Source organism: Pelophylax lessonae (genome assembly GCF_965119305.1).
Source record: "Pelophylax lessonae genome assembly, chromosome: 8".
In the NCBI taxonomy this organism is placed as follows: Eukaryota; Metazoa; Chordata; class Amphibia; order Anura; family Ranidae; genus Pelophylax; species Pelophylax lessonae.
Genome location: NC_138775.1, coordinates 215,087,820 through 215,111,040, shown reverse-complemented (window position 1 = coordinate 215,111,040; position 23,221 = coordinate 215,087,820). Strand labels below are relative to the sequence as shown.

The 23,221-nt window shown below is 42.3% G+C and overlaps 1 protein-coding gene across 1 annotated transcript in view; it reads right to left on the bottom strand.

Moving 5' to 3' along the window:
- Positions 1-7,986: 7,986 nt before the first annotated feature.
- LOC309562228 (putative ferric-chelate reductase 1) overlaps positions 7,987-23,221 on the bottom strand; it is a gene marked incomplete at both ends in the record, with an annotated part of 31,672 nt that continues 16,437 nt past the window's right edge. The window contains 4 exons of the mRNA XM_082266352.1: positions 7,987-8,037; positions 9,210-9,342; positions 17,352-17,443; positions 20,065-20,195. Of these exons, the coding sequence (XP_082122478.1) occupies positions 7,987-8,037; positions 9,210-9,342; positions 17,352-17,443; positions 20,065-20,195 (407 nt within the window). The remainder of the gene's footprint in view (positions 8,038-9,209; positions 9,343-17,351; positions 17,444-20,064; positions 20,196-23,221) is intronic.

The window sequence follows — 23,221 nt, the reverse complement described above, 5'->3', positions numbered from 1 at the left end:
TACCACCTTCATGACCAGGCCATTTTTTGCGATTCGGCACTGCATTACTTTAACGAACAATTGCACGGTCGTGCGATGCTGTACTCAAATAAACTTGATGTCCTCTTTTTTTCACTAATAGAGCTTTCTTTTGGTGGTATTTGAGTACCTGTCAAGTTTTTATTTTTTGCGCTATAAACAAAAAAAGTGACAATTCTGAAAACAAAAAACAATATTTTTTACATTCTGCTATATAACATTCCCAAAAAAAAAATCTTTTCATAATTTTAGGCCAATTTGTATTCTGCTACATACTTTTGGTAAAAGAAAAATCCCAATAAGCGTATTTTGATTGGTTTGCGCATGTTATCGCTTCTACAAACTAGGGGAAAGATTTATGTCATTTTTATTTTTTTTACTAGTAACGGTGGCGATCAGTGATTTTTAGCGGGACTGCAACATTGCGGCGGACAGATCGGACATCTAACTGACATTTTTTACACTTTTGGGGGGACCAGTGACATTACTACAGTAATCAGTGGTAAAAATATGGACTGTTACTGTAATAATGTCACTGGCAGGGAAGGGGTTAACTCAGGGGTGGTCAAAGGGTTAAGTGTGTGTATGCCTAGGGAGTGCTTTCTAACTCTGAGGGGGATGGGCTTGTGGAATCAACACAGAGACCTGTGATCCTAAATAGGAGGATCACAGGCGCTCTGTGCTGATTCCTGAAAGAACAACGGTCTGCTGTGTTTACAACAGCAGACCGATGTTCTCTCTCCACGGGGAGGGATCGCAGGTGCACAGTGGCAATAGTGGCCGTCAGCCCCGTGAATCAACTTCCCCACTGGTTAATAGGATCGCTCCCTCGGATCGCCGTATAAGTACGGCGATTCGCGCAGCTGAGCCAGCCTGCCCCAGTATATCTGTGACGGGCGGTCAGTAAATGGTTAAAGAAATATATGTATTATTTCTCGTATTACTTAGATCCTGTCTATTCTTGACTTCCCATGATATTCCTTACCGGGTGAGATACCTTTTATGTCATCCTCCAACTAGCTACATACACCAGAAATATTCGACATTTTACTGCCTCAGCTGAAGTACTTTATCACTAATCACCTGATTAAGGTCATTCACACACATTAATATTATGATTAATCATAAAACAACATATATTTTGCAAGCTTGCCATGAAAATAATATAACTCCTATAAGTGCCGAATTATGAATTTGGAATAATTATCTAACAATAACATACTGCACAATGTCATGCAGTCTTTTCAAATAGATAACACATGCGAGTTTATAATGAGTATTTCTTCGTGAATTGCTTTTTTTTTTTTTAACGTTTTGTGAACATGCTTGAATGCGGTAACATATCGCTTAGTGAATTGTGCCTAATATTTTCCAATGCTATGTGAGAAATAATGTAGTAATATCGTAATTCCATTAATACTAAAATTTCCTTTTAAATGCAGTTGTCAAATGCGTACATAATGCTATGCAGGGGCTAGACTATTTTACACCCTAGGAAAGACCAGCTGCTTGCACCACCTGGCCCCTGCCCCCACCCCAAAAAAAGTGACAACAAGTAGGGGCATCCCTGTGTTCAGTATGAAGTTACAGCTGGGTTCTGAAGTGACAGAGCCCTTGTATGGGCTGCCATGGTGTCATAAAGCAGCAGCATAAGCTGTAGCGGGGTGAGGGTCCAATTAGGCCCAGGGAACTGGATGTAGGCTTGGGGTGGTTGCTGTCCAGCACTTGACCAGCCTCGTTAGTTTCATGGGATCATATAGCCCAGATTCCCAGGAAATGAATGGGAATAAGTGTGCCCCCCGCTGGTAGCTGCGACTTGGGGTATCCCAGAGAAGAGGCATAGGGGTGGATCCAAGAGCTGGATATGATCTCAGCCATCTTGGAGCTCGGATCAAACAGGGAATAGGGACTGGAGGAAATACCGACTGCAGAGAGTCAGTCAGCATACCGGTCCCGTGTATAGTGGCGGCCTTTAACCCCTCTTGTTCCCCGGCCAGACTATGGGGCATGGGGAAGGGAAACTTGTCCTTCTTCAGTATGATCTAGGGCTTCCTCTGGGGCCGGTATTCATAGTCGGGATGCTCCTTCACGTGCATTGTGGGGAGTGGGGAAGCTGGCAGAGAGTAGGGAAATCACTAGCCATGGCTGCGTCCTAGGCGGCTGCCTAGTTTGCCTAGCATTAGCACTGGCCCTGTGTACTTTAATATTGAATGTTTAATACGGCCTGGTGGTCTTAAACACAACCAGAGGTTTTGAAAACCAGTAGCAGCTGGAGATCTGAAACACTGTGATGTTTTGGGCCATTGTCTGGCAGAAAAGTATTTATCTTTTTCTTTTACAAGCTGGTCTTCGTATCATTATGTTAACTTAATATCATACAGTAGTCACTTTAAAGGATAAGTGTTATTTTTAAAATATATTCTTTATTTAAGAACAGCATCCAAAGTAATTATACTACATGTAAAGCGTAAAGTATTACAATACACAAGAGGTAGTTAAAATCCAGAGAAATACAGGATAAATATACTTTTTTATGTACAGTTAATCCTTTTTTTCTAGTCTTCTGGGTGAATAGGACCCACCCTTACTGTGCACAAACCTTTACTTACCTCAATAACATGAACACATCTTCCTGAGCTTTGTCACCTACCATAGTAATGAGGGTGTTGTGCAATTGTGGTTTTTTTTTTGTTTTGTTTTTTTTGTTTTTTAGGGAGTTTTTTTGCTGTTGGTGGCCCAATAAAATGTTTGCTATTGGGCCCTGTGATTTCTAGTTACACCCCTGTCTCTATTGTAATGTTGAAAGCAATATAGAATTAAAAAAAGACTTTATGAATATAAACCCTCCTAGATACTGCTCTATTTTTTGGTAAGTCACACAAAGATGACCACAATATATAATATTGTAATTTATATATTTCACTTGTCTATGCATCCACAAAAGTGTGTAAAAGCATACTTTGATTTGTCTAGGCCGAGATGACATCAGTGCAGACAAATCTAGTCATTTGTATGTTGTCATACAGTATATATGGGACAGACCAGTGGAATAGATTTTGATCTGTGATCATCAATATATATTTTAAAGAATGAATGAAAATAGGGATGAGTAATATTTAAAGTAATATGTTAGATTACCTTAATAACCCTAGAACCAAATACTTACAAAGATTTCACCAAGAGGCATTTCCTAATTGTTTCGACCATCATACCTTTGGCTACTGGCTACACATACAGTAATACAATTGTGTTACCAAAATGATGTAGCCCAACTTTTACTTGTAAGCTAGAAACATAAAGATGAGGCAAAATTCTTTATATATAAATTATATATTAAATAGTTTGTACACCAGAAACATACTTCTATAATAAATTTTATATGGTTTGTGTGTATATAAAACAAAGTATTCTATTACTGTCTAGTTTTATTAAATGTTGTCATTTTAAACAGGTTACAATTTAAAACAAATACAATTTAATTTGTGTCTGAATTGTGTGTAGTATAACATTATTCATAATTACAGTATAAAAACATTAGAAACGTAGATGATGATACTGTATACAGGTCCTTCTCAAAAAATTTGCATATTGTGATAAAGTTCATTATTTTCTGTAATGTACTGATAAACATTAGACTTTCATATATTTTAGATTCATTACACACAACTGAAGTAGTGCAAGCCTTTTATTGTTTTAATATTGATGATTTTGGCATACAGCTCATGAAAACCCAAAATTCCTATCTCAAAAAATTAGCATATTTCATCCGACCAATAAAAGAAATGTATTTTTAATACAAAAAAAGTCAACCTTCAAAAAATTATGTTCAGTTATGCACTCAATACTTGGTTGGGAATCCTTTTGCAGAAATGACTGCTTCAATGCGGCGTGGCATGGAGGCAATCAGCCTGTGGCACTGCTGAGGTGTTATGGAGGCCCAGGATGCTTCGATAGCGGCCTTGAGCTCATCCAGAGTGTTGGGTCTTGCGTCTCTCAACTTTCTCTTCACAACATCCCACAGATTCTCTATGGGGTTCAGGTCAGGAGAGTTGGCAGGCCAATTGAGCACAGTAATACCATGGTCAGTAAACCATTTACCAGTGGTTTTGGCACTGTGAGCAGGTGCCAGGTCGTGCTAAAAAATGAAATCTTCATCTCCATAAAGCTTTTCAGCAGATGGAAGCATGAAGTGCTCCAAAATCTCCTGATAGCTAGCTGCATTGACCCTGCCCTTGATAAAACACAGTGGACCAACCCCAGCAGCTGACATGGCACCCCAGACCATCACTGACTGTGGGTACTTGACACTGGACTTCAGGCATTTTGGCTTTTCCCTCTCCCCACTCTTCCTCCAGACTCTGGCATCTTGATTTCCGAATGACATGCAAAATTTGCTTTCATCTGAAAAAAGTACTTTGGACCACTTAGCAACAGTCCAGTGCTGCTTCTCTGTAGCCCAGGTCAGGCGCTTCTGCCGCTGTTTCTGGTTCAAAAGTGGCTTGACCTGGGGAATGCGGCACCTGTAGCCCATTTCCTGCAAACGCCTGTACACGGTGGCTCTAGATGTTTCTACTCCAGACTCAGTCCACTGCTTCCGCAGGTCCCCCAAGATCTGGAATCGGTCCTTCTCCACAATCTTCCTCAGGGTCCGGTCACCTCTTCTCGTTGTGCAGCGTTTTCTGCCACACTTTTTCCTTCCCACAGACTTCCCACTGAGGTGCCTTGATACAGCACTCTGGGAACAGCCTATTCGTTCAGAAATTTATTTCTGTGTCTTACCCTCTTGCTTGAGGATGTCAATGATGGCCTTCTGGACAGCAGTCAGGTCGGCAGTCTTACCCATGATTGCGGTTTTGAGTAATGAACCAGGCTGGGAGTTTTTAAAAGCCTCAGGAATCTTTTGCAGGTGTTTAGAGTTAATTAGTTGATTCAGATGATTAGGTTAATAGCTCGTTTAGAGAACCTTTTCATGATATGCTAATTTTTTGAGATAGGAATTTTGGGTTTTCATGAGCTGTATGCCAAAATCATCAATATTAAAACAATAAAAGGCTTGCACTACTTCAGTTGTGTGTAATGAATCTAAAATATATGAAAGTCTAATGTTTATCAGTACATTACAGAAAATAATGAACTTTATCACAATATGCTAATTTTTTGAGAAGGACCTGTATTTATTAGTGACAAAAATAAAAAGTGAGGTCAATACAGGTGCAAGAAATGTGAGAATAGGTCAGATATCAGACTGATAAAAGAAGGAGGGGAAAGAAAGGGACAACAAGGAAGGGTCAACACCCGATTGTTGGTAGGGGAAAGGGAGGTAGAAGGGGGTAAAAAAGGAAGTGGGGTTATCTTGCCTCCCCAGCTTTGCCATGGCCATGTTTTAAGTGAGGTAGAAAAAGTATTTGGATAAAGCATCTTGGAACTCTCAGGAATGTCTAAATACTGTCCATGCGGCTTGGATTGTTCTGTTTTGTTATATTCTACAGCAGTTAGATGCATGATAGTGTCTAATTCAACCACTCATTTCACAATTATTGAGATTACCAATCCCAGGGAATAACAGCCATAGTTGCCTTTAGAAAACTGTAATTACATACAGAGGAGAGCTGGCATATGAGGGGCATGAAAGTGTCTTAGTCCCGATATGTATGAATACAAAAAAGAAGAATGCCCAAGGGACTTTGTAGGACATAAACCAAAGGCATAAAATGTACAAAATGTATTACATTTTAAACACTTTAATACATACAATTGAAATAATTCTGATAAACATAGGTACATAGATATATTCATGGGTTTCCATAGTCACATAAATCAAAATATGACTGACAATTCAAGTATATATGTTAAAATGTCTCTACACTTTTCCCAAGACCATGCTCGCTTCCTCAGGAAATACATATATAAAATTTTAGGCATTTATATATGTATCTCCTGAGGAAGCGAGCATGGTCTCGTGGAACGCGTAGAGAATTTTTACAATTTATATACATTTACACCTTGGACTGTCAGTCATATTTTGATTTATGCGACAATGGAAACCCATGCATATATCTATGTACCTATTTTTATTAGAATTATTTAAATTGTATGTATTAAAGTGTTTAAAATGTAATACATTTTGTACATTTTATACCTTTGGTTTGTGTCTTACAAAGTCCCTTGGGTATTCTTCTTTTTTGTATTGAAACTGCAGTTACATCTTTTTTTAAATCTAGACAAATTTAAAGCTGAATTACAGTCAAACTGTTAAAGTTTCCCTTTGCCCTCTGATCTTGTGAGTGGACAGTAAAAGGAAAATTAGCAGACCCCATCACCACTTTTATTATGAAATTGCACTAATTTGTGACTTTAATATCTACCTGACAGTCAGTGATGATTTGGGGAGCCATGCCATCTACTGGTGTTTGTCCACTGAGTTTTATCAAGTCCAAAGTCAGTGCAGCCCTCTACCAGGAAATTCCAGAGCACTTCATGCTTCAGTCTGCTGACCATCTTTATGGAGATGCTGATTTTATTTTCCATCAGGACTTGGCACCTGCCCACACTGCCAAAAGTACCAATACCTGCTTTAATGATCATGGTATCACTGTGCTTGATTGACCAGCAAACTCGCCTGACCTAAACCCCATAGAGAATCTGTGGGGTATTGTAAAGAGGAAGATAAGAGGCACCAGACCCAACAATGCAGACGAGCTGAAGGCCACTATCAAAGAAACAGGGCTTCCATAACACCTCAACAGTGCCACGGGCTGATTGTTTCCATGCCACGCCGCATTGATGCAGTTATTTATGCAAAAGGAGCCCCAACCAAGTATTGAGTGCACACTATGCTGTACATGGACATATTTTTTAGTAAGCCAACATTTCTGTATTAAAAATCCTTTTTTTATTGGTCCCATGTAATATTCTAATTTTCTGAGATATTACATTTTGGGTTTTCACTAGCTGTAGGCCAAAATCATCAAAATGAAAAGAAAGAAATGCTTGAAATATATCACTCTGTGTGTAACGCATCTCAATAAAATAAATTAGTTTCACTTTTTCAATTGATTTACTGAAATAAAATAACTTTTTGATGATATTCTACTTTTATGAGATGTACCTGTATTCCTAGACACAGATGCATAGAATTACAGTATTGTTAGCCCAAGTTTGCTTGGAAGCTGAACCATATACAGCACACCTAAATTTATATAAAAAAAGTGGTTTCACAACTGCATGTACGTTTTCACAGCTGGAATGTTTGTATTTCACTGCAAATCTTCCCATCTGATCTATTAAGCCCAGGGCTTTTTTTTCTACAGTAAATTGCGGGGGAATGTAGTTCTGGCACCTCAAGCACTAAATGTATGTAATGGCAAGGGGTGCTGGGGCATGCTGGAGTGTCTATTGATCCTGGCTGTCGAAGGATATATTGTCACTGGATGGATATATTGTTGCAGGGGGTCTGTTGTTGTTGTTGGAGGATCTATTGTTGCTGGGCCGTCAATGGTTGCTAAAAGAGATCTTCTATTAATAGAGGTGTCTACTGTTGCTGGTTGCTGGAGGTTCTGTTGATGCCGACTTCTGGGAGATCTTATGTTGCTAGTGGGGTATATTATTGTTTTTGGGGGGGGGGGTGTAATATTGCTCGAGCAGATCTATTGTTGCTGGGGGGGTGTCTACTATTGCTGGTTCCAGGGGATCTATTTTACTGCTTTTCTTGCTATTATTAACACATTAACATTAACACATCATTAACACATATCATACAAATTACAAAGCCCCACAAAATTATTCATTGTTCTGTATTCTCTAAAAAGGGAAGTACTGGGAGATGGGTAGAGAGTGCAGCCAAGTGCCTGAAAGTGGATAGGGGGCAGAGACAAGGGGTGACTGGGAAGGTTGGAGTATCTGCACCTATTCTCTGAGAAAAAAGCCCTGATTAAGCCCTATGACAGACTGACACGGAGAACACTGCCTTCAGCTCCACATAATTGCCACAGTCAGGATCAGCACAAATGGGAAGGAAGCCTAGGAGAAAAATGAATACAGTCAGAGAAATTCTGATACCTCATAAGAGAATTTATTTTTTATTCATGTATTTGATAGAGACTTGTGTAAAAATATTTAACGTTCAGTTGCATATTTAGCTGTTTGCATGAAGCTCTTCTGAAGACTTAAGCTGGCCATGGATATTAAATATTTGCCATTCATTCCGCTCAGTTTGTTATAAGATATTGAGATGACAATCTGTGGACCAGCAGACAAAAATGCCAACCAATCACAAGAAAATAGTAGTCGATCATGCATGCTGCCATTTCAGCCAATTGCTTTTTTCCTTTGAGAAAAAAACTGTGGTAGAAGTGTTTGACCCAACTGCCCCACTTGACCTTTGTAGGTCAGATCATGCATAATTATTTGTCATCCTCTAATCTCAATGTAAAATTCCAGTAGAAACATGTTTTTTTTTTTTTTTTTAATTAATAAAGATGGGAAATTTAGGAACCTTTCTAAGGTTTTCAGTATTATCTGTGTCCCCATTGGGTAAGTTTTCCATCACCTTCTGTCCCTGTGATCACTGTCATTTGGACAGGAAGTAAAAGCATCAAAAAGGTTTTTAACATGTTCTTACTCTACTAAAAATGCTTTTTTATTCCTTTTTACCCGTTAAGGAAATTCCCCATCACTTGGCAATAGTCACAGGTAGCATGATAGGGAAATCTTCCCATTGATGGCGGAACTGAAATCTATAGGAATACTTTGTATGAAAACTCAGATGCAGGGAATGTTTTTAAGTGCCAAGATCCTCATTTTGAATATCAGCCAATTGTTTTTCATTTTAAAAAGAGTGGGCGATGGCTGAAAACCTTGGAGAGACCTTTGTTCTTTTTGTCTGTGTCCATGACAGAGACATTTCCTCTCACTTCCTGTGCTAGTAATAAAACTCTAGTTTTGGTTGGAGTTGCACTTAAATCTTTCGATCTCCCTGCTTCTGTGTTTACATAAAAAGTGTCCCCAAAGCATCCATTCAATATATGCCAGAATATATCTTGCCTGCTAATAGGGGAATTTGGTTATGCAAATTCAAGTGACAAGAAAAAGAAAAGCGAGCCATATGAGGCTTCAAGGGTATTTAATATACAATATTTAAGTCAACGGATTATGATTGTATTTTTTAATTAAATATACTTGATGATACTTACTGATGTTCTGAAAGAATCATTTGAACCAGAAGTGCAACTTGTACCAGATCCGCTTGATGATGTGGAGTTGTAGGCAATCGTGCAGCTTGCAACATTAGTCCAGAAGACCTTCTCTGTCTGCACCACGGTCGCCCTTAAAAAGGAAATATAGTTGTTTGATTTATTTTAAAAATATATATATATTACAGTATATATATATATTTATATATATATATATAACAGTATATATATATATATTTTTATATATATATATATATATATATATATATGTTTGTCCAATAAAAGAAAGAATATTTGTGCAGCAATCCCTGTGGACTTTTCTCTCTCTCTCTATATATATACATACACATACACTATATTACTAAAAGTATTGGGTTACCTGCATTTAAACACACATGAACTTTAATGGCATCCCAGCCTTAGTCCGTGGGGCTCAATACTGAGTTGGCCCAACCTTTGCAGCTATAAAAGCTTCAACTCTTCTGGGAAGGCTAAACCACAAGGTTTAGGAGTGTGTCTATGGGAATGTTTGACCATTCTTCCAGAAGCGCATTTGTGAGGTTAGGAACTGATGTTGGATTAGATGTGTTCTATCGTGTTGACTCGTGTGCAGGCCGGTCAAGTTCCTCCACCCCAAAATTGCTCATCCATGTCTTTATGGACCTTGCTTTGTGCACTGGTGTGTATATATTTATATACATACACACACACACGAAAAAGGCCAAGTGAATTCCAGGCATAATATAAATCACATATAGTAGAAGAAGAACTCCAAACAAACATAGAAGTATAGTGCGTTTTTTTTTTCCTATCCCCCAAGCTTTCCTTAAATGGAATTAACTTTTTAACCCCTAATTGCAGCTATGCTCTGTTCTGGGGTACTTTGTTCTGATATATTCCCATAGGGTTTTAGAGATAGCCCCTTCATTGAGGGCCTTGTCGACTTTTTTATAGAAGGTTTCATTGTAGGACTTTATCATGAGCGGTGATATTTGCTTGTAGCATTTACGATTGTCCAAGATGTTCATACACATCTCTTTATATGTTGTATTATCCATAAGGACGATGTTTCCGCCCTTATCAGCCGGTTTTATGGTGATGGTATCATAGCTTTTCAAGTCTTTAAGTGCTTTTCTTTGTTCTTTTGTTAGATTGTCCTTGGTTTTGTTGATGCTGAGTCCTTCAATCTCCCTGGTTGTTTGTTTGACAAACAGGGCGACTGCTGGGTTTTGGCTCAGTGGTGGAAATTTCTGTGATTTTTTCTGGAAGCGGGGTGTTTCAGAGTCCTCCCCTTCTTCATCGTTGTCCCCTTCTTCTGATGTGGGCGTGGGGTCTTCCCAATCATCGTCAAGTCCTCCTTCCTCTAGTAGAATGTTTAGGTCTCTTATTGCGCGAAATTCCGCAGCTGTAAGTCCAGAACACACACCACCATTACTCCTTTTCTTTTTGAAAAGTGGCGTACCAATGGGGGGGGCGGGGGGGCGGCCCGCCCCGGGTGCCACGCTCTGGGGGGTGTCAGCCGGTGTCCTGCCCGGTGTGTGTTCAGAGTCAGACAGATCCCGCAGTGTGAAGGCAGCTGCAGTGGCAGCTCCTTCAGTCCGTGCTGCTAGCGGGGGGCGGAGCCGCGGTGGGAATAAGGGGCGGAGCCTCGGCATGAATAAGGGGGCGGGGCCTTGGCGGGAAGAAGGGGATGGAGGCTCGGCGGGAAGAAGGTGAGTGCCCATTGCCCAAGTGTGTGTGCTGGATAGGAGGGGGATGGGGCTGCTGCACATAGAGGAATTTATCTTTCTCTATTCTTCCTGCAGCTGCCTGCTGAATAACTGATTGTCCTCCTCTCCCTCCTGCAGGAAGAATAGGGAAAGATCAATTCATCTATATGCAGCTGCCCCATCCCCCTCCTATACAACGTCTTTTGCTGGCCCCCCAGTGTTCCTTAACTCCCCCCCTCGGTGCTCTTAGCCCCTCCCAGTGCACTAGACCCCCCTGTTCTTTAGCCCCCCCCCGATGCTCTTCAGCTCCCCACAGTGCTTTCTCCCGCCCCCCAAGTGCTACCTGTCCCCCCCAGTGCTCTCCACCCCCCTGGTTTTCCTTGCCCACCCCCAAGTGCTCCCTGTCTCCCCCTGTGCTCCCCACCCCCCTGGTTTTCCCTGCCCACCCCCCAAGTGCTCCCTGTCCCCCCCAGTGCTCTCCACCCCCTGATTTTCCCTGCCCACCCCCCAAGTGCTCCCTGCCCCCCCGTGCTCTCCACCCCCTGGTTTTCCCTGCCTGCCCCCAAGTGCTCCCTGCCCCCCCCAGTGCTCTCCACCCCCCTGGTTTTCCCTGCCTGCCCCCCAAGTGCTCCCTGCCCCCCCCCGTGCTCTCCACCCCCTGGTTTTCCCTGCCTGCCCCCCAAGTGCTCCCTGTCCCCCCCCCAGTGCTCTCCACCCCCTGATTTTCCCTGCCCACCCCCCCAAGTTCTCCCTGTCCCCCCAGTGCTCTCCACCCCCCTGATTTTCCCAGCTTGCCCCCCAAGTACTCCCTGTCCCCCCCAGTGCTCTCCACCCCCCTGGTTTTCCCTGCTCGCCCCCCAAGTGCTCCCTGTCCCCCCAGTGCTCTCCACCCCCTGCACCTTCCAACCCCCCTACAATGCTTTCCAAACCCCCTCTTAATTCTCTCCAGTCCCCCCCCCCCCCCACCGTGCCCTTCGGCTCCTCCAGTGCTCTCTGCTTCGTCTGTGCTCTCCGCCCCCCCTAGTGCTCTTCTATCTTCTATCATGTCCTCAGTCTCTGACCTTCTCTTGTATCATGTCTGCAGTCTCTGACCATCTCTTGTATCATGTCTCCAGTCTCTGGCCATCTTCTGTATCATGACTGCAGTCTCTGACCATCTCCTGTATCATGTCTGCAGTCTCTGACCATCTCCTGTATCATGTCTGTAGTCTCTGACCATCTCCTGTATCATGTCCTCAGTCTCTGACCATCTACTGTATCATGTCCTCAGTCTCTGACCATCTCCTGTATCATGTCTGCAGTCTCTGACCATCTCCTGTATCATGTCTGCAGTCTCTGACCATCTCCTGTATCATGTCTGTAGTCTCTGACCATCTACTGTATCATGTCTTCAGTCTCTGATCATCTACTGTATCATGTCCTCAGTCTCTGACCATCTCCTGTATCATGTTTGCAGTCTCTGACCATCTCCTGTATTATGTCTGCAGTCTCTGGCCATCTTCTGTATCATGTCTGCAGTCTCTGAGCATCTCCTGTATCATGTCTGCAGTCTCTGACCATCTGTTGTATTATGTCTGCAGTCTCGGAGCATCTCCTGTATCATGTCTGCAGTCTCTGACCATCTACTGTATCATGTCTGCAGTCTCTGACCATCTACTGTACTAATGTCTGGAGTCTCTGACCATCTCCTGTATCACGTCTGCAGTCTCTGACCATCTACTGTATCACGTCTGCAGTCTCTTACCATCTGTATCATGTCTGCAGTTTCTGAGCATCTCCTGTATCATGTCTGCAGTCTCTGACCATCTAATGTATCATGTCTGCAGTCTCTGACCATCTCTTGTATCATGTCCGCAGTCTCTGACCATCTACTGTATCATGTCTGCTGTCTCTGACCATCTACTGTATCATGTCCTCAGTCTCTGACCATCTACTGTATCATGTCTGCAGTCTCTGACCATCTCCTGTATCACGTCTGCAGTCTCTGACCATCTACTGTATCATGTCCTCAGTCTCTGACCATCTACTGTATCATGTCTTCAGTCTCTGACCATCTCTTGTATCACGTCTGCAGTCTCTGACCATCTACTGTATCATGTCCTCAGTCTCTGACCATCTACTGTATCATGTCCTCAGTCTCTGACCATCTCCTGTATCATATCCTCAGTCTCTGACCATCTCTTGTATCATGTCTTCAGTCTCTGACCATCTCCTGTATCATGTCCTCAGTCTCTGACCATCTCCTGTATCATGTCCTTAGTCTCTGACCATCTCCTGTATCATGTCTGTAGTCTCTGACCATCTCTTGTATCATGTCTGTAGTCTCTGACCATCTCCTGTATCATGTCTTCAGGCTCTGACCATCTCCTGTATCAGGTCTTCAGTCTCTGACCATCTCCTGTATCATGTCCTTAGTCTCTGACCATCTCTTGTATCATGTCTGTAGTCTCTGACCATCTCCTGTATCATGTCTTCAGTCTCTGACCATCTCCTGTATCATGTCCTTAGTCTCTGACCATCTCTTGTATCATGTCTGCAGTCTCTGACCATCTCTTGTATCATGTCTGTAGTCTCTGACCATCTCCTGTATCAGGTCTTCAGTCTCTGACCATCTCCTGTATCATGTCCTTAGTCTCTGACCATCTCTTGTATCATGTCTGCAGTCTCTGACCATCTCCTGTATCATGTCCTCAGTCTCTGACCATCTACTGTATCATGTCCTCAGTCTCTGACCATCTCCTGTTTTATGTCCTTAGTCTCTGACCATCTCTTGTATCATGTCTGTAGTCTCTGACCATCTCCTGTATCATGTCTGTAGTCTCTGACCATCTCCTGTATCATGTCTTCAGGCTCTGACCATCTCCTGTATCAGGTCTTCAGTCTCTGACCATCTCCTGTATCATGTCCTTAGTCTCTGACCATCTCTTGTATCATGTCTGCAGTCTCTGACCATCTCCTGTATCATGTCTACAGTCTCTGACCATCTCCTGTATCATGTCTGTAGTCTCTGAATATCTCCTTTAGCAATTCTCCAATCTCTTACTCAAACTTAAACACATTTCTAATAATATTAGCTATCTATTTATGCTGAAGGTAGGACTGTGCAGGGGAGGCAGAGAGTGCAAAAGGGGGAACTGTGATTTGAGAGACGGAGGGCAGACTGCAAGGGGCACTGTGATGGGGGGCTGTGAAATTTGTGCAAAAAATATTCTTGAACACATTACAATTTTTTGTGGGTGTTTTTACATTTTAAAGTTGGGAGGGGGGGGGGGCCAGATATAGGATCCGCCCCGGGTGCCAAATGCTCTAGGTACGCCACTGCCTCCATACATACCGATCGAGAAACTGTACAAAAAATTAAATGTAAGCAACTTTATAACACAGACTATACAAGCTGAAATTGCCTTAAACATTTTTGACACTAATAAAGACTAATATCTTTATAGATATGGTGAAATCCTTGAAAAAGGCATAGCCGCTTAGGCAGCCGAAACGCGTTGGAACAGAGACGCTTCCTGCAACATCCAACACCCATGGATGGCAGGACATTGTGTTTCTAAAAGTCACCAATATTCACAGTGTCACACCTTTTTTCTTTTCGTGCACCACCACAGATGGGCCTCTTACCCACCCAGCACCTAATACCTCATGTAATATACATGCTGTAATTTATGTGTTTTATGATAAACGTGAAAATCGCATACTGCTTTTTGCTTCTTACTTCATTGCCTCAAAGTCCCACACACTGGTCCGAGGAACCAAATAACTACTTGTCATATTACCAGGGATGTTGGCACAACTATACATAGGAATCTTTAACCTATTATTATTACAAAAAACTTTGGTTCTCTAGCCGGTTGCCGACCGCCGCACGACTATATACTGCGGCGGTCAGCCCCGGCCAGGCAGAGTGACGTATCGGTACGTCACTCGCCTGTCACTGACTTGCGAGCCTATCGCGGGCGGGCGCGCGCCCGCCGAGGCGCGCACCCGCCGCGGCTCGTTCACAGGCAAGTCAGTGCGTGTGACCGGCGGACTCGATGTCCGCCGGCCACACTACGATTGCTCCTGTGAAGGGAGAAAGACAGAGCAGCTTGTGTAAACAAGCTGCCTGTCAGTTCTCCCTGTGTAAAAGTGAAGATCTGACCGTTCTACTATGTAGAACGGTTGATCTTTGCTTTTACACCAATAGCCATGTCCCTACACAGTAGAAAGCACGCCCCTAGGACACACTTAACCCCTCCCTGTCCAATAAAGTTAACCCCTTCCCTGCCAGTGTCATTTTTGCAGTAACAGTGCATATGTATAGCACTGATTACTGCAGTAATGTCACTGGTAACCCCAAAAGTGTCAAAAATGTCAGTCAAGGGTCCGATCTGTCCGCCGCAATGTCGCAGTACCGAAAAAAAATCGCAGATCGCCGCCATTATGCGTTAAAAAAAAAAACACCAAAAATGACAAAAATCTTTCTCTTTGTTAGTAAACGCGATAACTTTTGCGCAAACCAATCAAAATACGCTTTTTGCGATTTTTTTTACCAAACATAGGTAGCATAAAACAAATTGGCCGAAAAATGTTAAAAAATTTTGATTTTTACTTTTTTTTTTGGGGAATTTCATATAAAAAAATGTGAAAAATATTGTTATTTTTGCAAAATTTACGCTCTTTTTTTGTTTATAGCGCGTGATCAAAAAATCGCAAAGGTGATCAAATACCACCAAAAGAAAGCTCTGTTTGTGGGAAAAAAAGGACGTCAAATTCGTTTAGGTACAGCGTCGCACGACCGCGCAATTGTCCGTTAAAGTCACGCAGTAAAAAATCGCAAAAAAACCCCTGGTCCTTTAGCAGCCAAATCCTCCGGGGCTTAAGTGGTTAAAGCTCAAAACCCAAATCGCATTACAGATTTTTTGAAAATGTAAAAAACATCATATAAAATTGCATATACATATGCCAGTACAGACATTATTGCAGTACGTGATAATATACATGCTAGTAAATTACAGTTGTAATATTGCATAGGGGATTTGAAGCATCTTTCTAACTCAACGTGTTTCGTTGCTCACTCTTCAGTAGATGCACATGATCATGTACATCGGCTAAACCAGGACGAACAAAACAACACAATCAAAAGTCACTTACTTTTCATTCACATGGAGGACACTCTACATGATTTTTTCTCTCACAACACTATGTCAGGGATATGGATACTAAGGGAGATCCTCAAATACATACGTGTCTTATCTATCCTTCGCCTGTTACCCAGTGGGGTGCTCTTGGTCCCGCACCTTTAGCTCCCGGACCAGACTTTTTTGCTGCTACCGTACGGTTGTGTTGTTTTGTCCATCCTGGTTTAGCCGATGTACATACTAAGGTGCATCTACTCCTGAAGAGTGTTCAATTTTATATGATGTTTTTTACATTTTCAATAAATCTGTAACCATATCTACTTTACTACAAGTGGCCATTTGTGCTCACCCCACTTAAAGTCCCAGGGCAACATTCTTTTTATGTATTTATTTTTTATAGGATTAAAAAAGGGGGGTACCTGCCCAAAGATCTATGCCCAGCATATGAACTTGTGCTACTATACCTGGAGCATCAAGGGTTTACCAGACCCCTCTGTGCTGATATCAGCTCACATAAGCGTGCATATAGGGTATGCTGGCTGGGTGTGCCTGGGCACACTCTAATCACCCTGTGCAGTGCAAATTCCCCTGTTCTACTGACACAGACCACTGCTCTACTTACACCGTCCATGTTTTCATGTTTTAATACATTTTACATTTTTTGTTTACCTTTATTTCTTAAAGAGGTTGTAAACCCAAGCAACCTTTTTTTTTCTTTTCTTGCAGCCTGTAAGAGAAACACATAATGAGCTAGTATGCATCGCATACTAGCTCATTATGAAATACTTACCTTAGAACGAGCCCCCGCCATGCCGTCCGCTCACCTCTATGACGGGCGACATGTCCAGTCGCTCGTCTTCCGGGATCGCGGCATCCGGCCATCTGATTGGCCGGAGCCGCGGTGACGTCACTCCCGTGCACGCGCGCGGGAGCCGACAGTCACGGCATGGGGCTCTGAAGAAACGGCACCAGCGGCAGCCTCAATTTCCCTATGATACTGCATTGAGGGGGGTGTGTCCATCAACTCAGGTCTCAGATTACACTCTGCTCCCTGGTCTATGCTGTGCAGTGTGTGACATCAGATCCCCACCCCTGCCTCCTGAAGTTCAGAAATGCTGCATAAATGTGTGCTTTGGGAGGCCGTAGAGAAGAAAAGGCGGCAGATAACAGGGTACAAGGTATGTAGTAACATTTGTTTCACCTGAGACTGGTTACTTTACTGGGTATATGCAAGGATTTATAGCCACCCTAATGGAGGGAATCAAGCTGCTCAAAAAAAGTAAAAAAAAACCTACAGATAAAATCACCTTATTTGTATGTCTGAGTTGCCGCTTGATGGAGCCGCCCATTTCAACTGTACATTTGATTTTAAGGCGGAAGATGTTTGACTCACTGCACTCTGCAAAACAAATGAAAGTGTGATAAAAGTTGTATTTTCAGAGCATGTAACATATGTGACCAGCCTTAACCACTTGCCGACTGCCCCATGCAGATTTACTGCGGCAGGGCGGCTTGGCTGCACATAATCACGTAGATCTACGTGATTATGTGCACGCGGTCTCGGCAGCGCATGCGCGCCGCTTGAGCCACGCTTCTGCTGTGATTAGACACAGCAGAGGCAGGTGAAGCGGGCACAATCGCCGCCGGCCTCCCGCGATCTTCACAGAAACTGACAGAAGAGCCGCCTGCCTTCTGTCACACAGGCACAGGGAGATCATGTGTTTCATTGAAGCTTAAACATCAATCTCTCTGTGCCTTTCACAGAGCCCCCCCCCCCCCCACAGTCAGTAAGCACAAATAAGCATACATTTAACCCCTTTGATCACCTCCAGTATTAACCCCTTCCCTGCCAGTGTCATTTATACAATAACAGTGCATATTATTTAGCACTGATTACTGTATTAATGTCCCTGGTCCCCAAAAAGTGTCAAAAATGTCAGTTAGGGGTCCGATCTGTCCGCCGCAGAAGTCCCACTAAAAATCGCTGATCGCCGCCATTACTAATAAAAAAAAATTGAAAGTCCAAAAATCTATCCCGTAGTTTGTAAACGCCATAACTTTTGCGCAAACCAATTAAAATACGCTTTTTGTTTTTTTGTTTTTTTACCAAAAATCTGTAGCAGATTTGGCCTAAACTGATAAAAAAATTAGATTTTTTAATTTTTTTTTATTGGGAATGTTTTATAGCAGAAAGTAAAACATATTGTGTTTTTTTCAAAATTGTCGCTCTTTTTTGTTTATAGCACAAAATCTAAAAACCGCAGAGGTGATCAAGTACCACCAAAAGAAAGTGCTATTTGTGGGGAAAAAAGGGAAAACCAATTGTATTTGGGTACAGCGTCCACGCAATTGTTAGTTAAAGTAATGCAGTGCCGAATCGCAAAAAATGGTCTGGCCTTTAAAGGGGGTAAAACCTTCCGGAGCTAAAGTGGTTAAGGGCTTAATGCCAGGCAACATCAAGTGGTCCAATAAAAACCAGCCGTCATTCGGCCCATTTGTATGCCAGCCGGTCCAACAGAACCCGGTTGTTTGGCTGACTTCTGTTGGATTAGTATGCTGGAAAACCAGCAGCCGACTGGCTCCCGATCAGCGCTCTCAGCCAATGGCAGAGAGCACTGATTGAAGTGTTCTGGCAGAAGAGAGAACTGATTTAACTGTTAGTACTGCGGCTCCGACAGGAGCTGACAGTTGATTTTTCCTTCAACCCACTGGATTGAATGGAACAAAACTCATAGTGTGTACCAGGCTTTAGACATAAGAAAACAGCTGAATATTAAACCTGTTAGAGTGTAATCAAAGCTATAACAATACTTTTGAAGGGAGTTTACCTTAAGAGCCGGTTCACATTAGCGGTACTTGTCAGGCGACTTGTCAGCCTGACAAGTCGCGCTCCCTCGCGGTCCATTGACCACTACAGGACCCGTTCTAATAGGAGCGACACAAGTCGCTCCGACTTAGAAAAAGGGTCCTGTACTATTTCGGGGCGACTTGCATAGACTTCCATTATGTGAAGTCCCTGCAAGTCGCTCCGAAGTCATGGTGCAATGTAATGCACAAGTCGCCCCCGAAGTAGTAAGGAGTCGTGTCACCTCAGTGTGAACCGACTCTTAATGCGAAAGCTAGTCCATAATATTTAAAGCACAATTTCTGACCCTCAATCAAACCCAGCTCTTTCTGATCGCTGGGTTGAAAAACAGCCTCTTTGAGTCCCTCTTTTCACATACCTGTCATGATCATCCAGTGCCAGGTCCTTCATCTTTATGTTTACCTCCTACTGGGGCCTCTCTTCAGGGTGTCCACATCACTGTTTTAGTGAAATGGACAGTTCCCATTGACCTACCAGCAGAGGGGTCATCTTGGATCCTGAAGAGATGGGGGAGAGGAGGGGGGGGGGGGTACTCTAGAGCAGTGGTCCTCAACTCCGGTCCTCAGGGCCCACTAACAGGCCAGATTTTAAGTATTACCTTGGGGAGATGCAGACTAGAATACTGCAATCACTGAGCAGCAAATTATATCACCTGGGATGTATTTCAGTTATCTTGCAAATCTGGCCTGTTAGTGGGCCCTGTAGGCCAGGGTTGAGGACCACTGCTCTAGAGAGTAGAAATGATTGCACAAGGTAAGGAAAATGTAACAGCTGGCATGATGGGTAGGAGATTGGTGGGAGAGAGGTATGGAGAATGTATGGATTTTGCCTTGAGCTGGGTTTTAAACTATGCTGTGTCTGGTAGTGACATAAGGGTCAGCAGGTGAAACCATAGAGTACAAATGGTGGTGTAGCATCCAACAATAAGGGAAAATGGCATCCACAGTAGGGAGCATAATAGAAACGTTGAATACAATACTGTAAAGGAGTGATGACTGGAGTGGCTGCCTTCCAGATTTCTACTAGCAATCTTTTTTTTTTTTTTCAGGCTGCCTGCAGTTTGATGTTTTTACTCTAGTGAGAGGGTTGCATAAACTTCGTCAGCATTTAAATTTTTGAAGTTTAGCTAATTTTTCATGATACATTAAACTTACTGCAGCAGTGGTACATGTGAGGGTCTGTGCACTGGTGTCCGTGACCTCAAAGGAGCCCAAAGGGGTTGCTGAGTTGCCCGAGCGGGCTTGAATCAGGAAGCCCTCAAATTTGGAACTTCCACTTAGAGAGACTGCAAAGTGAGAAAAGTATAAATCATGTTCGGGTTACAAAAGTTAACATAGGAACATTAATATTCAGTACATATTAGTAATTAGTGATATTAAAATGATAGCAATGTGTGCTCAAACATTCTTGCTCAAATGCTCTGCGATCTAAGAAACTCCTTTGTTTCTGCTAATTTGGTATGATGTTCAAATTTTGGTATGATGTTAGCAGTGCTAACTATATATCGTTCGTCTTTGGCAATCACTAGCGAGACAATGCGGAATGGCCACATGATTATCTCATACGGGGTTCCTCGACCTATACGTACATTACGTCCAATAGTCGGGACTTCCTCAGGACCCCTTGGGAGCCCTACTGAGGGAGTCTTGACTATTGGACGTAATGTACGTATAGGGCGAGGAACCCCATACATGATCATCATGCAGCCATTTCGCGTTGTCTCGCTAGTGATTGCCAAAGTCGAGCGGTATATAGTTAGCACTGCCTATAGTGCTGTTTTCTGTAAGTACAATATGTATCCTTTTAACAAATTCAGTGTTTTAAATGGAGAACACTAGGGTTGAGTGCTTTCTCTCCCCGCATATGTGTTGCTGTGATTGGAGATCCATTCAGCCATCCATCCACTCATGTGATTAGGATACAGTGAAGACTCGGGAAGGGGTAGTTCTTTTTGCTTCATCTACAGAGAGGGAAAACTGTATGGTGTGACCTACTGGTAAAGCAGGGGTCATGTCAGTCAGGTGAGAGACCATTCTGTATGGGTGATGGGTTCACTCTACTTAATGCATGTCACAGTGGTGATGTCAGTGGATTGAAGCTGAATATTACTTCCTGTTTTTTACATATCTTGCACATTTAGACACTTATTGGACTTTATATAGAATCCTGGGATAGAATCTTGGGAACAAAGAACACTGTGGAAAAATGGGAGTGCTTTAAGTACATACTTAGTAAAGGTATTGGCCAGGTCATTTCGACAGGGAATAAGTTTAGAAGAGCTAAAATAAAGCCTGGGTGGTTAAACTCCAACGTAAAAATGCATATAAAAACTAAAGAAAAGGCCTTCAAGAAATGCAAAGCAGAGGGGTCATTGGCAGCATTCCAGCACTACAAAGAATGCAATAAGAAATGTAAGAGCGCAATCAAGGCAGCTAAGATAAAACACGAAAGGTACATAGCGAAAGAGAGTAAGAAAAACCCCAAGAAATTCTTTAAGTATATAAATAGTAAGAAAGTGAGGTCAGAACATATTGGCCCCATAAAGGATGATGAAGGGAATCTGACTATAAAGACAGGAGAGGTTCTAAATAAATTCTTCTCCTCAGTCTTCACAAAAGAATTGGGGGGGGATACAGTAACCTATACTGTAATGTTAAAGTTAATAACACGTCACAGGAAGCACCCTCATGGTTAACAGAAGACAGGCTGAGAACTAGACTTGAAAAACGTAATAGGTTATGGGACCCGAGGGTCCTTAGGGAGCTCAGTCAGGTGATCGCCAGACCATTGTTCCTAATTTTTAAGGACAGTCTACTGACGGGAATGGTACCAGCTGATTGGAGAAAAGCCAACGTGGCACCAATATTTAAGAAGGGGCGAGATATATCTCTGGAACTACAGGCCGGTTAGCCTAACATCAATAGTCTGCAAGCTATTGGAGGGGATGATAAGGGACTATATACAAGATTTTAGCAATAAAAACGGTATCATTAGTAGTAATCGGCATGGATTCATGAAGAATCATTCTTGCCAGACCAATCTATTAACCTTCTATGAAGAAGTGAGCTGCCATCTACTGTAGATAAAGGAAGGCCTGTAGATGTAGTGTATCTTGACTTTGCAAAGGCATTTGATACAGTTCCCCACAAACGCTTACTGTGCAAACTAAGGAACGTAGGTATGGACCATAGGGTGAGTACCTGGATTTAAAACTGGCTTCAGGGGCAAGTCCAGAGTGTGGTGATAAATGGGGAATACTCGGATTAGTTCGGTGTGGAAAGTGGGGTTCCCCAAGGATCTGTCCTGGGACCAAACCTGTTTAATTTACTCATAAGCGATCTGGAGGATGGGATGACCAGCACAATTTCAATATTTGCGGACAATACTAAGCTATGCAGGGCAATATCTTCTTCATAGGACATGGGAATCTTACAAGAAGAGCTGAACAAAATAATGGGGTGGGCAACTACATGGCAAATGAGGTTTAATGTTGAAAAATGTAAGGTAATGCACTTGGGTGCCAGAAATATGAACGCAAGTTACTACATCGATAGTTTAAAAAAACTATTAGATGGGCACCTTAATGACCACAACATACAGGGGTATACGATTACTGTTAACTGCAAACACACACACACACACACACTCATCATAGGTTGAACTGGATGAAGTGGTGTTTTTTTTTCAACCTCTCTAACTATGTACCTGTGTAACTATATATCTTTGGAGGCATTTTGTATGATATATAGAGAATATTAGCCATAAAATATTTTTTTGTATGCACATTATTTTTTGTATACACATTGCTTTTTATTCACATAATATGGATGTGTTTGTATACTATTGAGAGAAGGTATTTTTATGTTGATTTTTTAATGAGAGTTGCGCTACACCATTTTGGTTAATAGTTTGGTTAAATAAGTTTTGAATCACTTATAGGTGTTGGCTTGCAACTCATTCAGCACAGACTGTATTTGTATCTATTGCATTGGATTGCGCTGATTGATCACTTGTACACATGTTTATAATGTGCGCCTCTTAAAATCAGATCCTGGAAAACAAATATCAGTACCATCATATTTTTGTTGACTTCAGTTATACAACCACATAAACTGAGAGAAATGTTAATCAGCTATGGGAGGCTGAATCAGTACCGCAACTGTGGACAAGGTGCGGTGCTTGGTTTAACCCCATTTTTCCTAAGTAGCTGCATGGACTAAGCGGCAATAAACCCAAAACCAAAAATGAAAATTTTCTTATTTATAGTACGATAAATATCTTTATCTTTGATATTATTCATTTTCTGGCTAG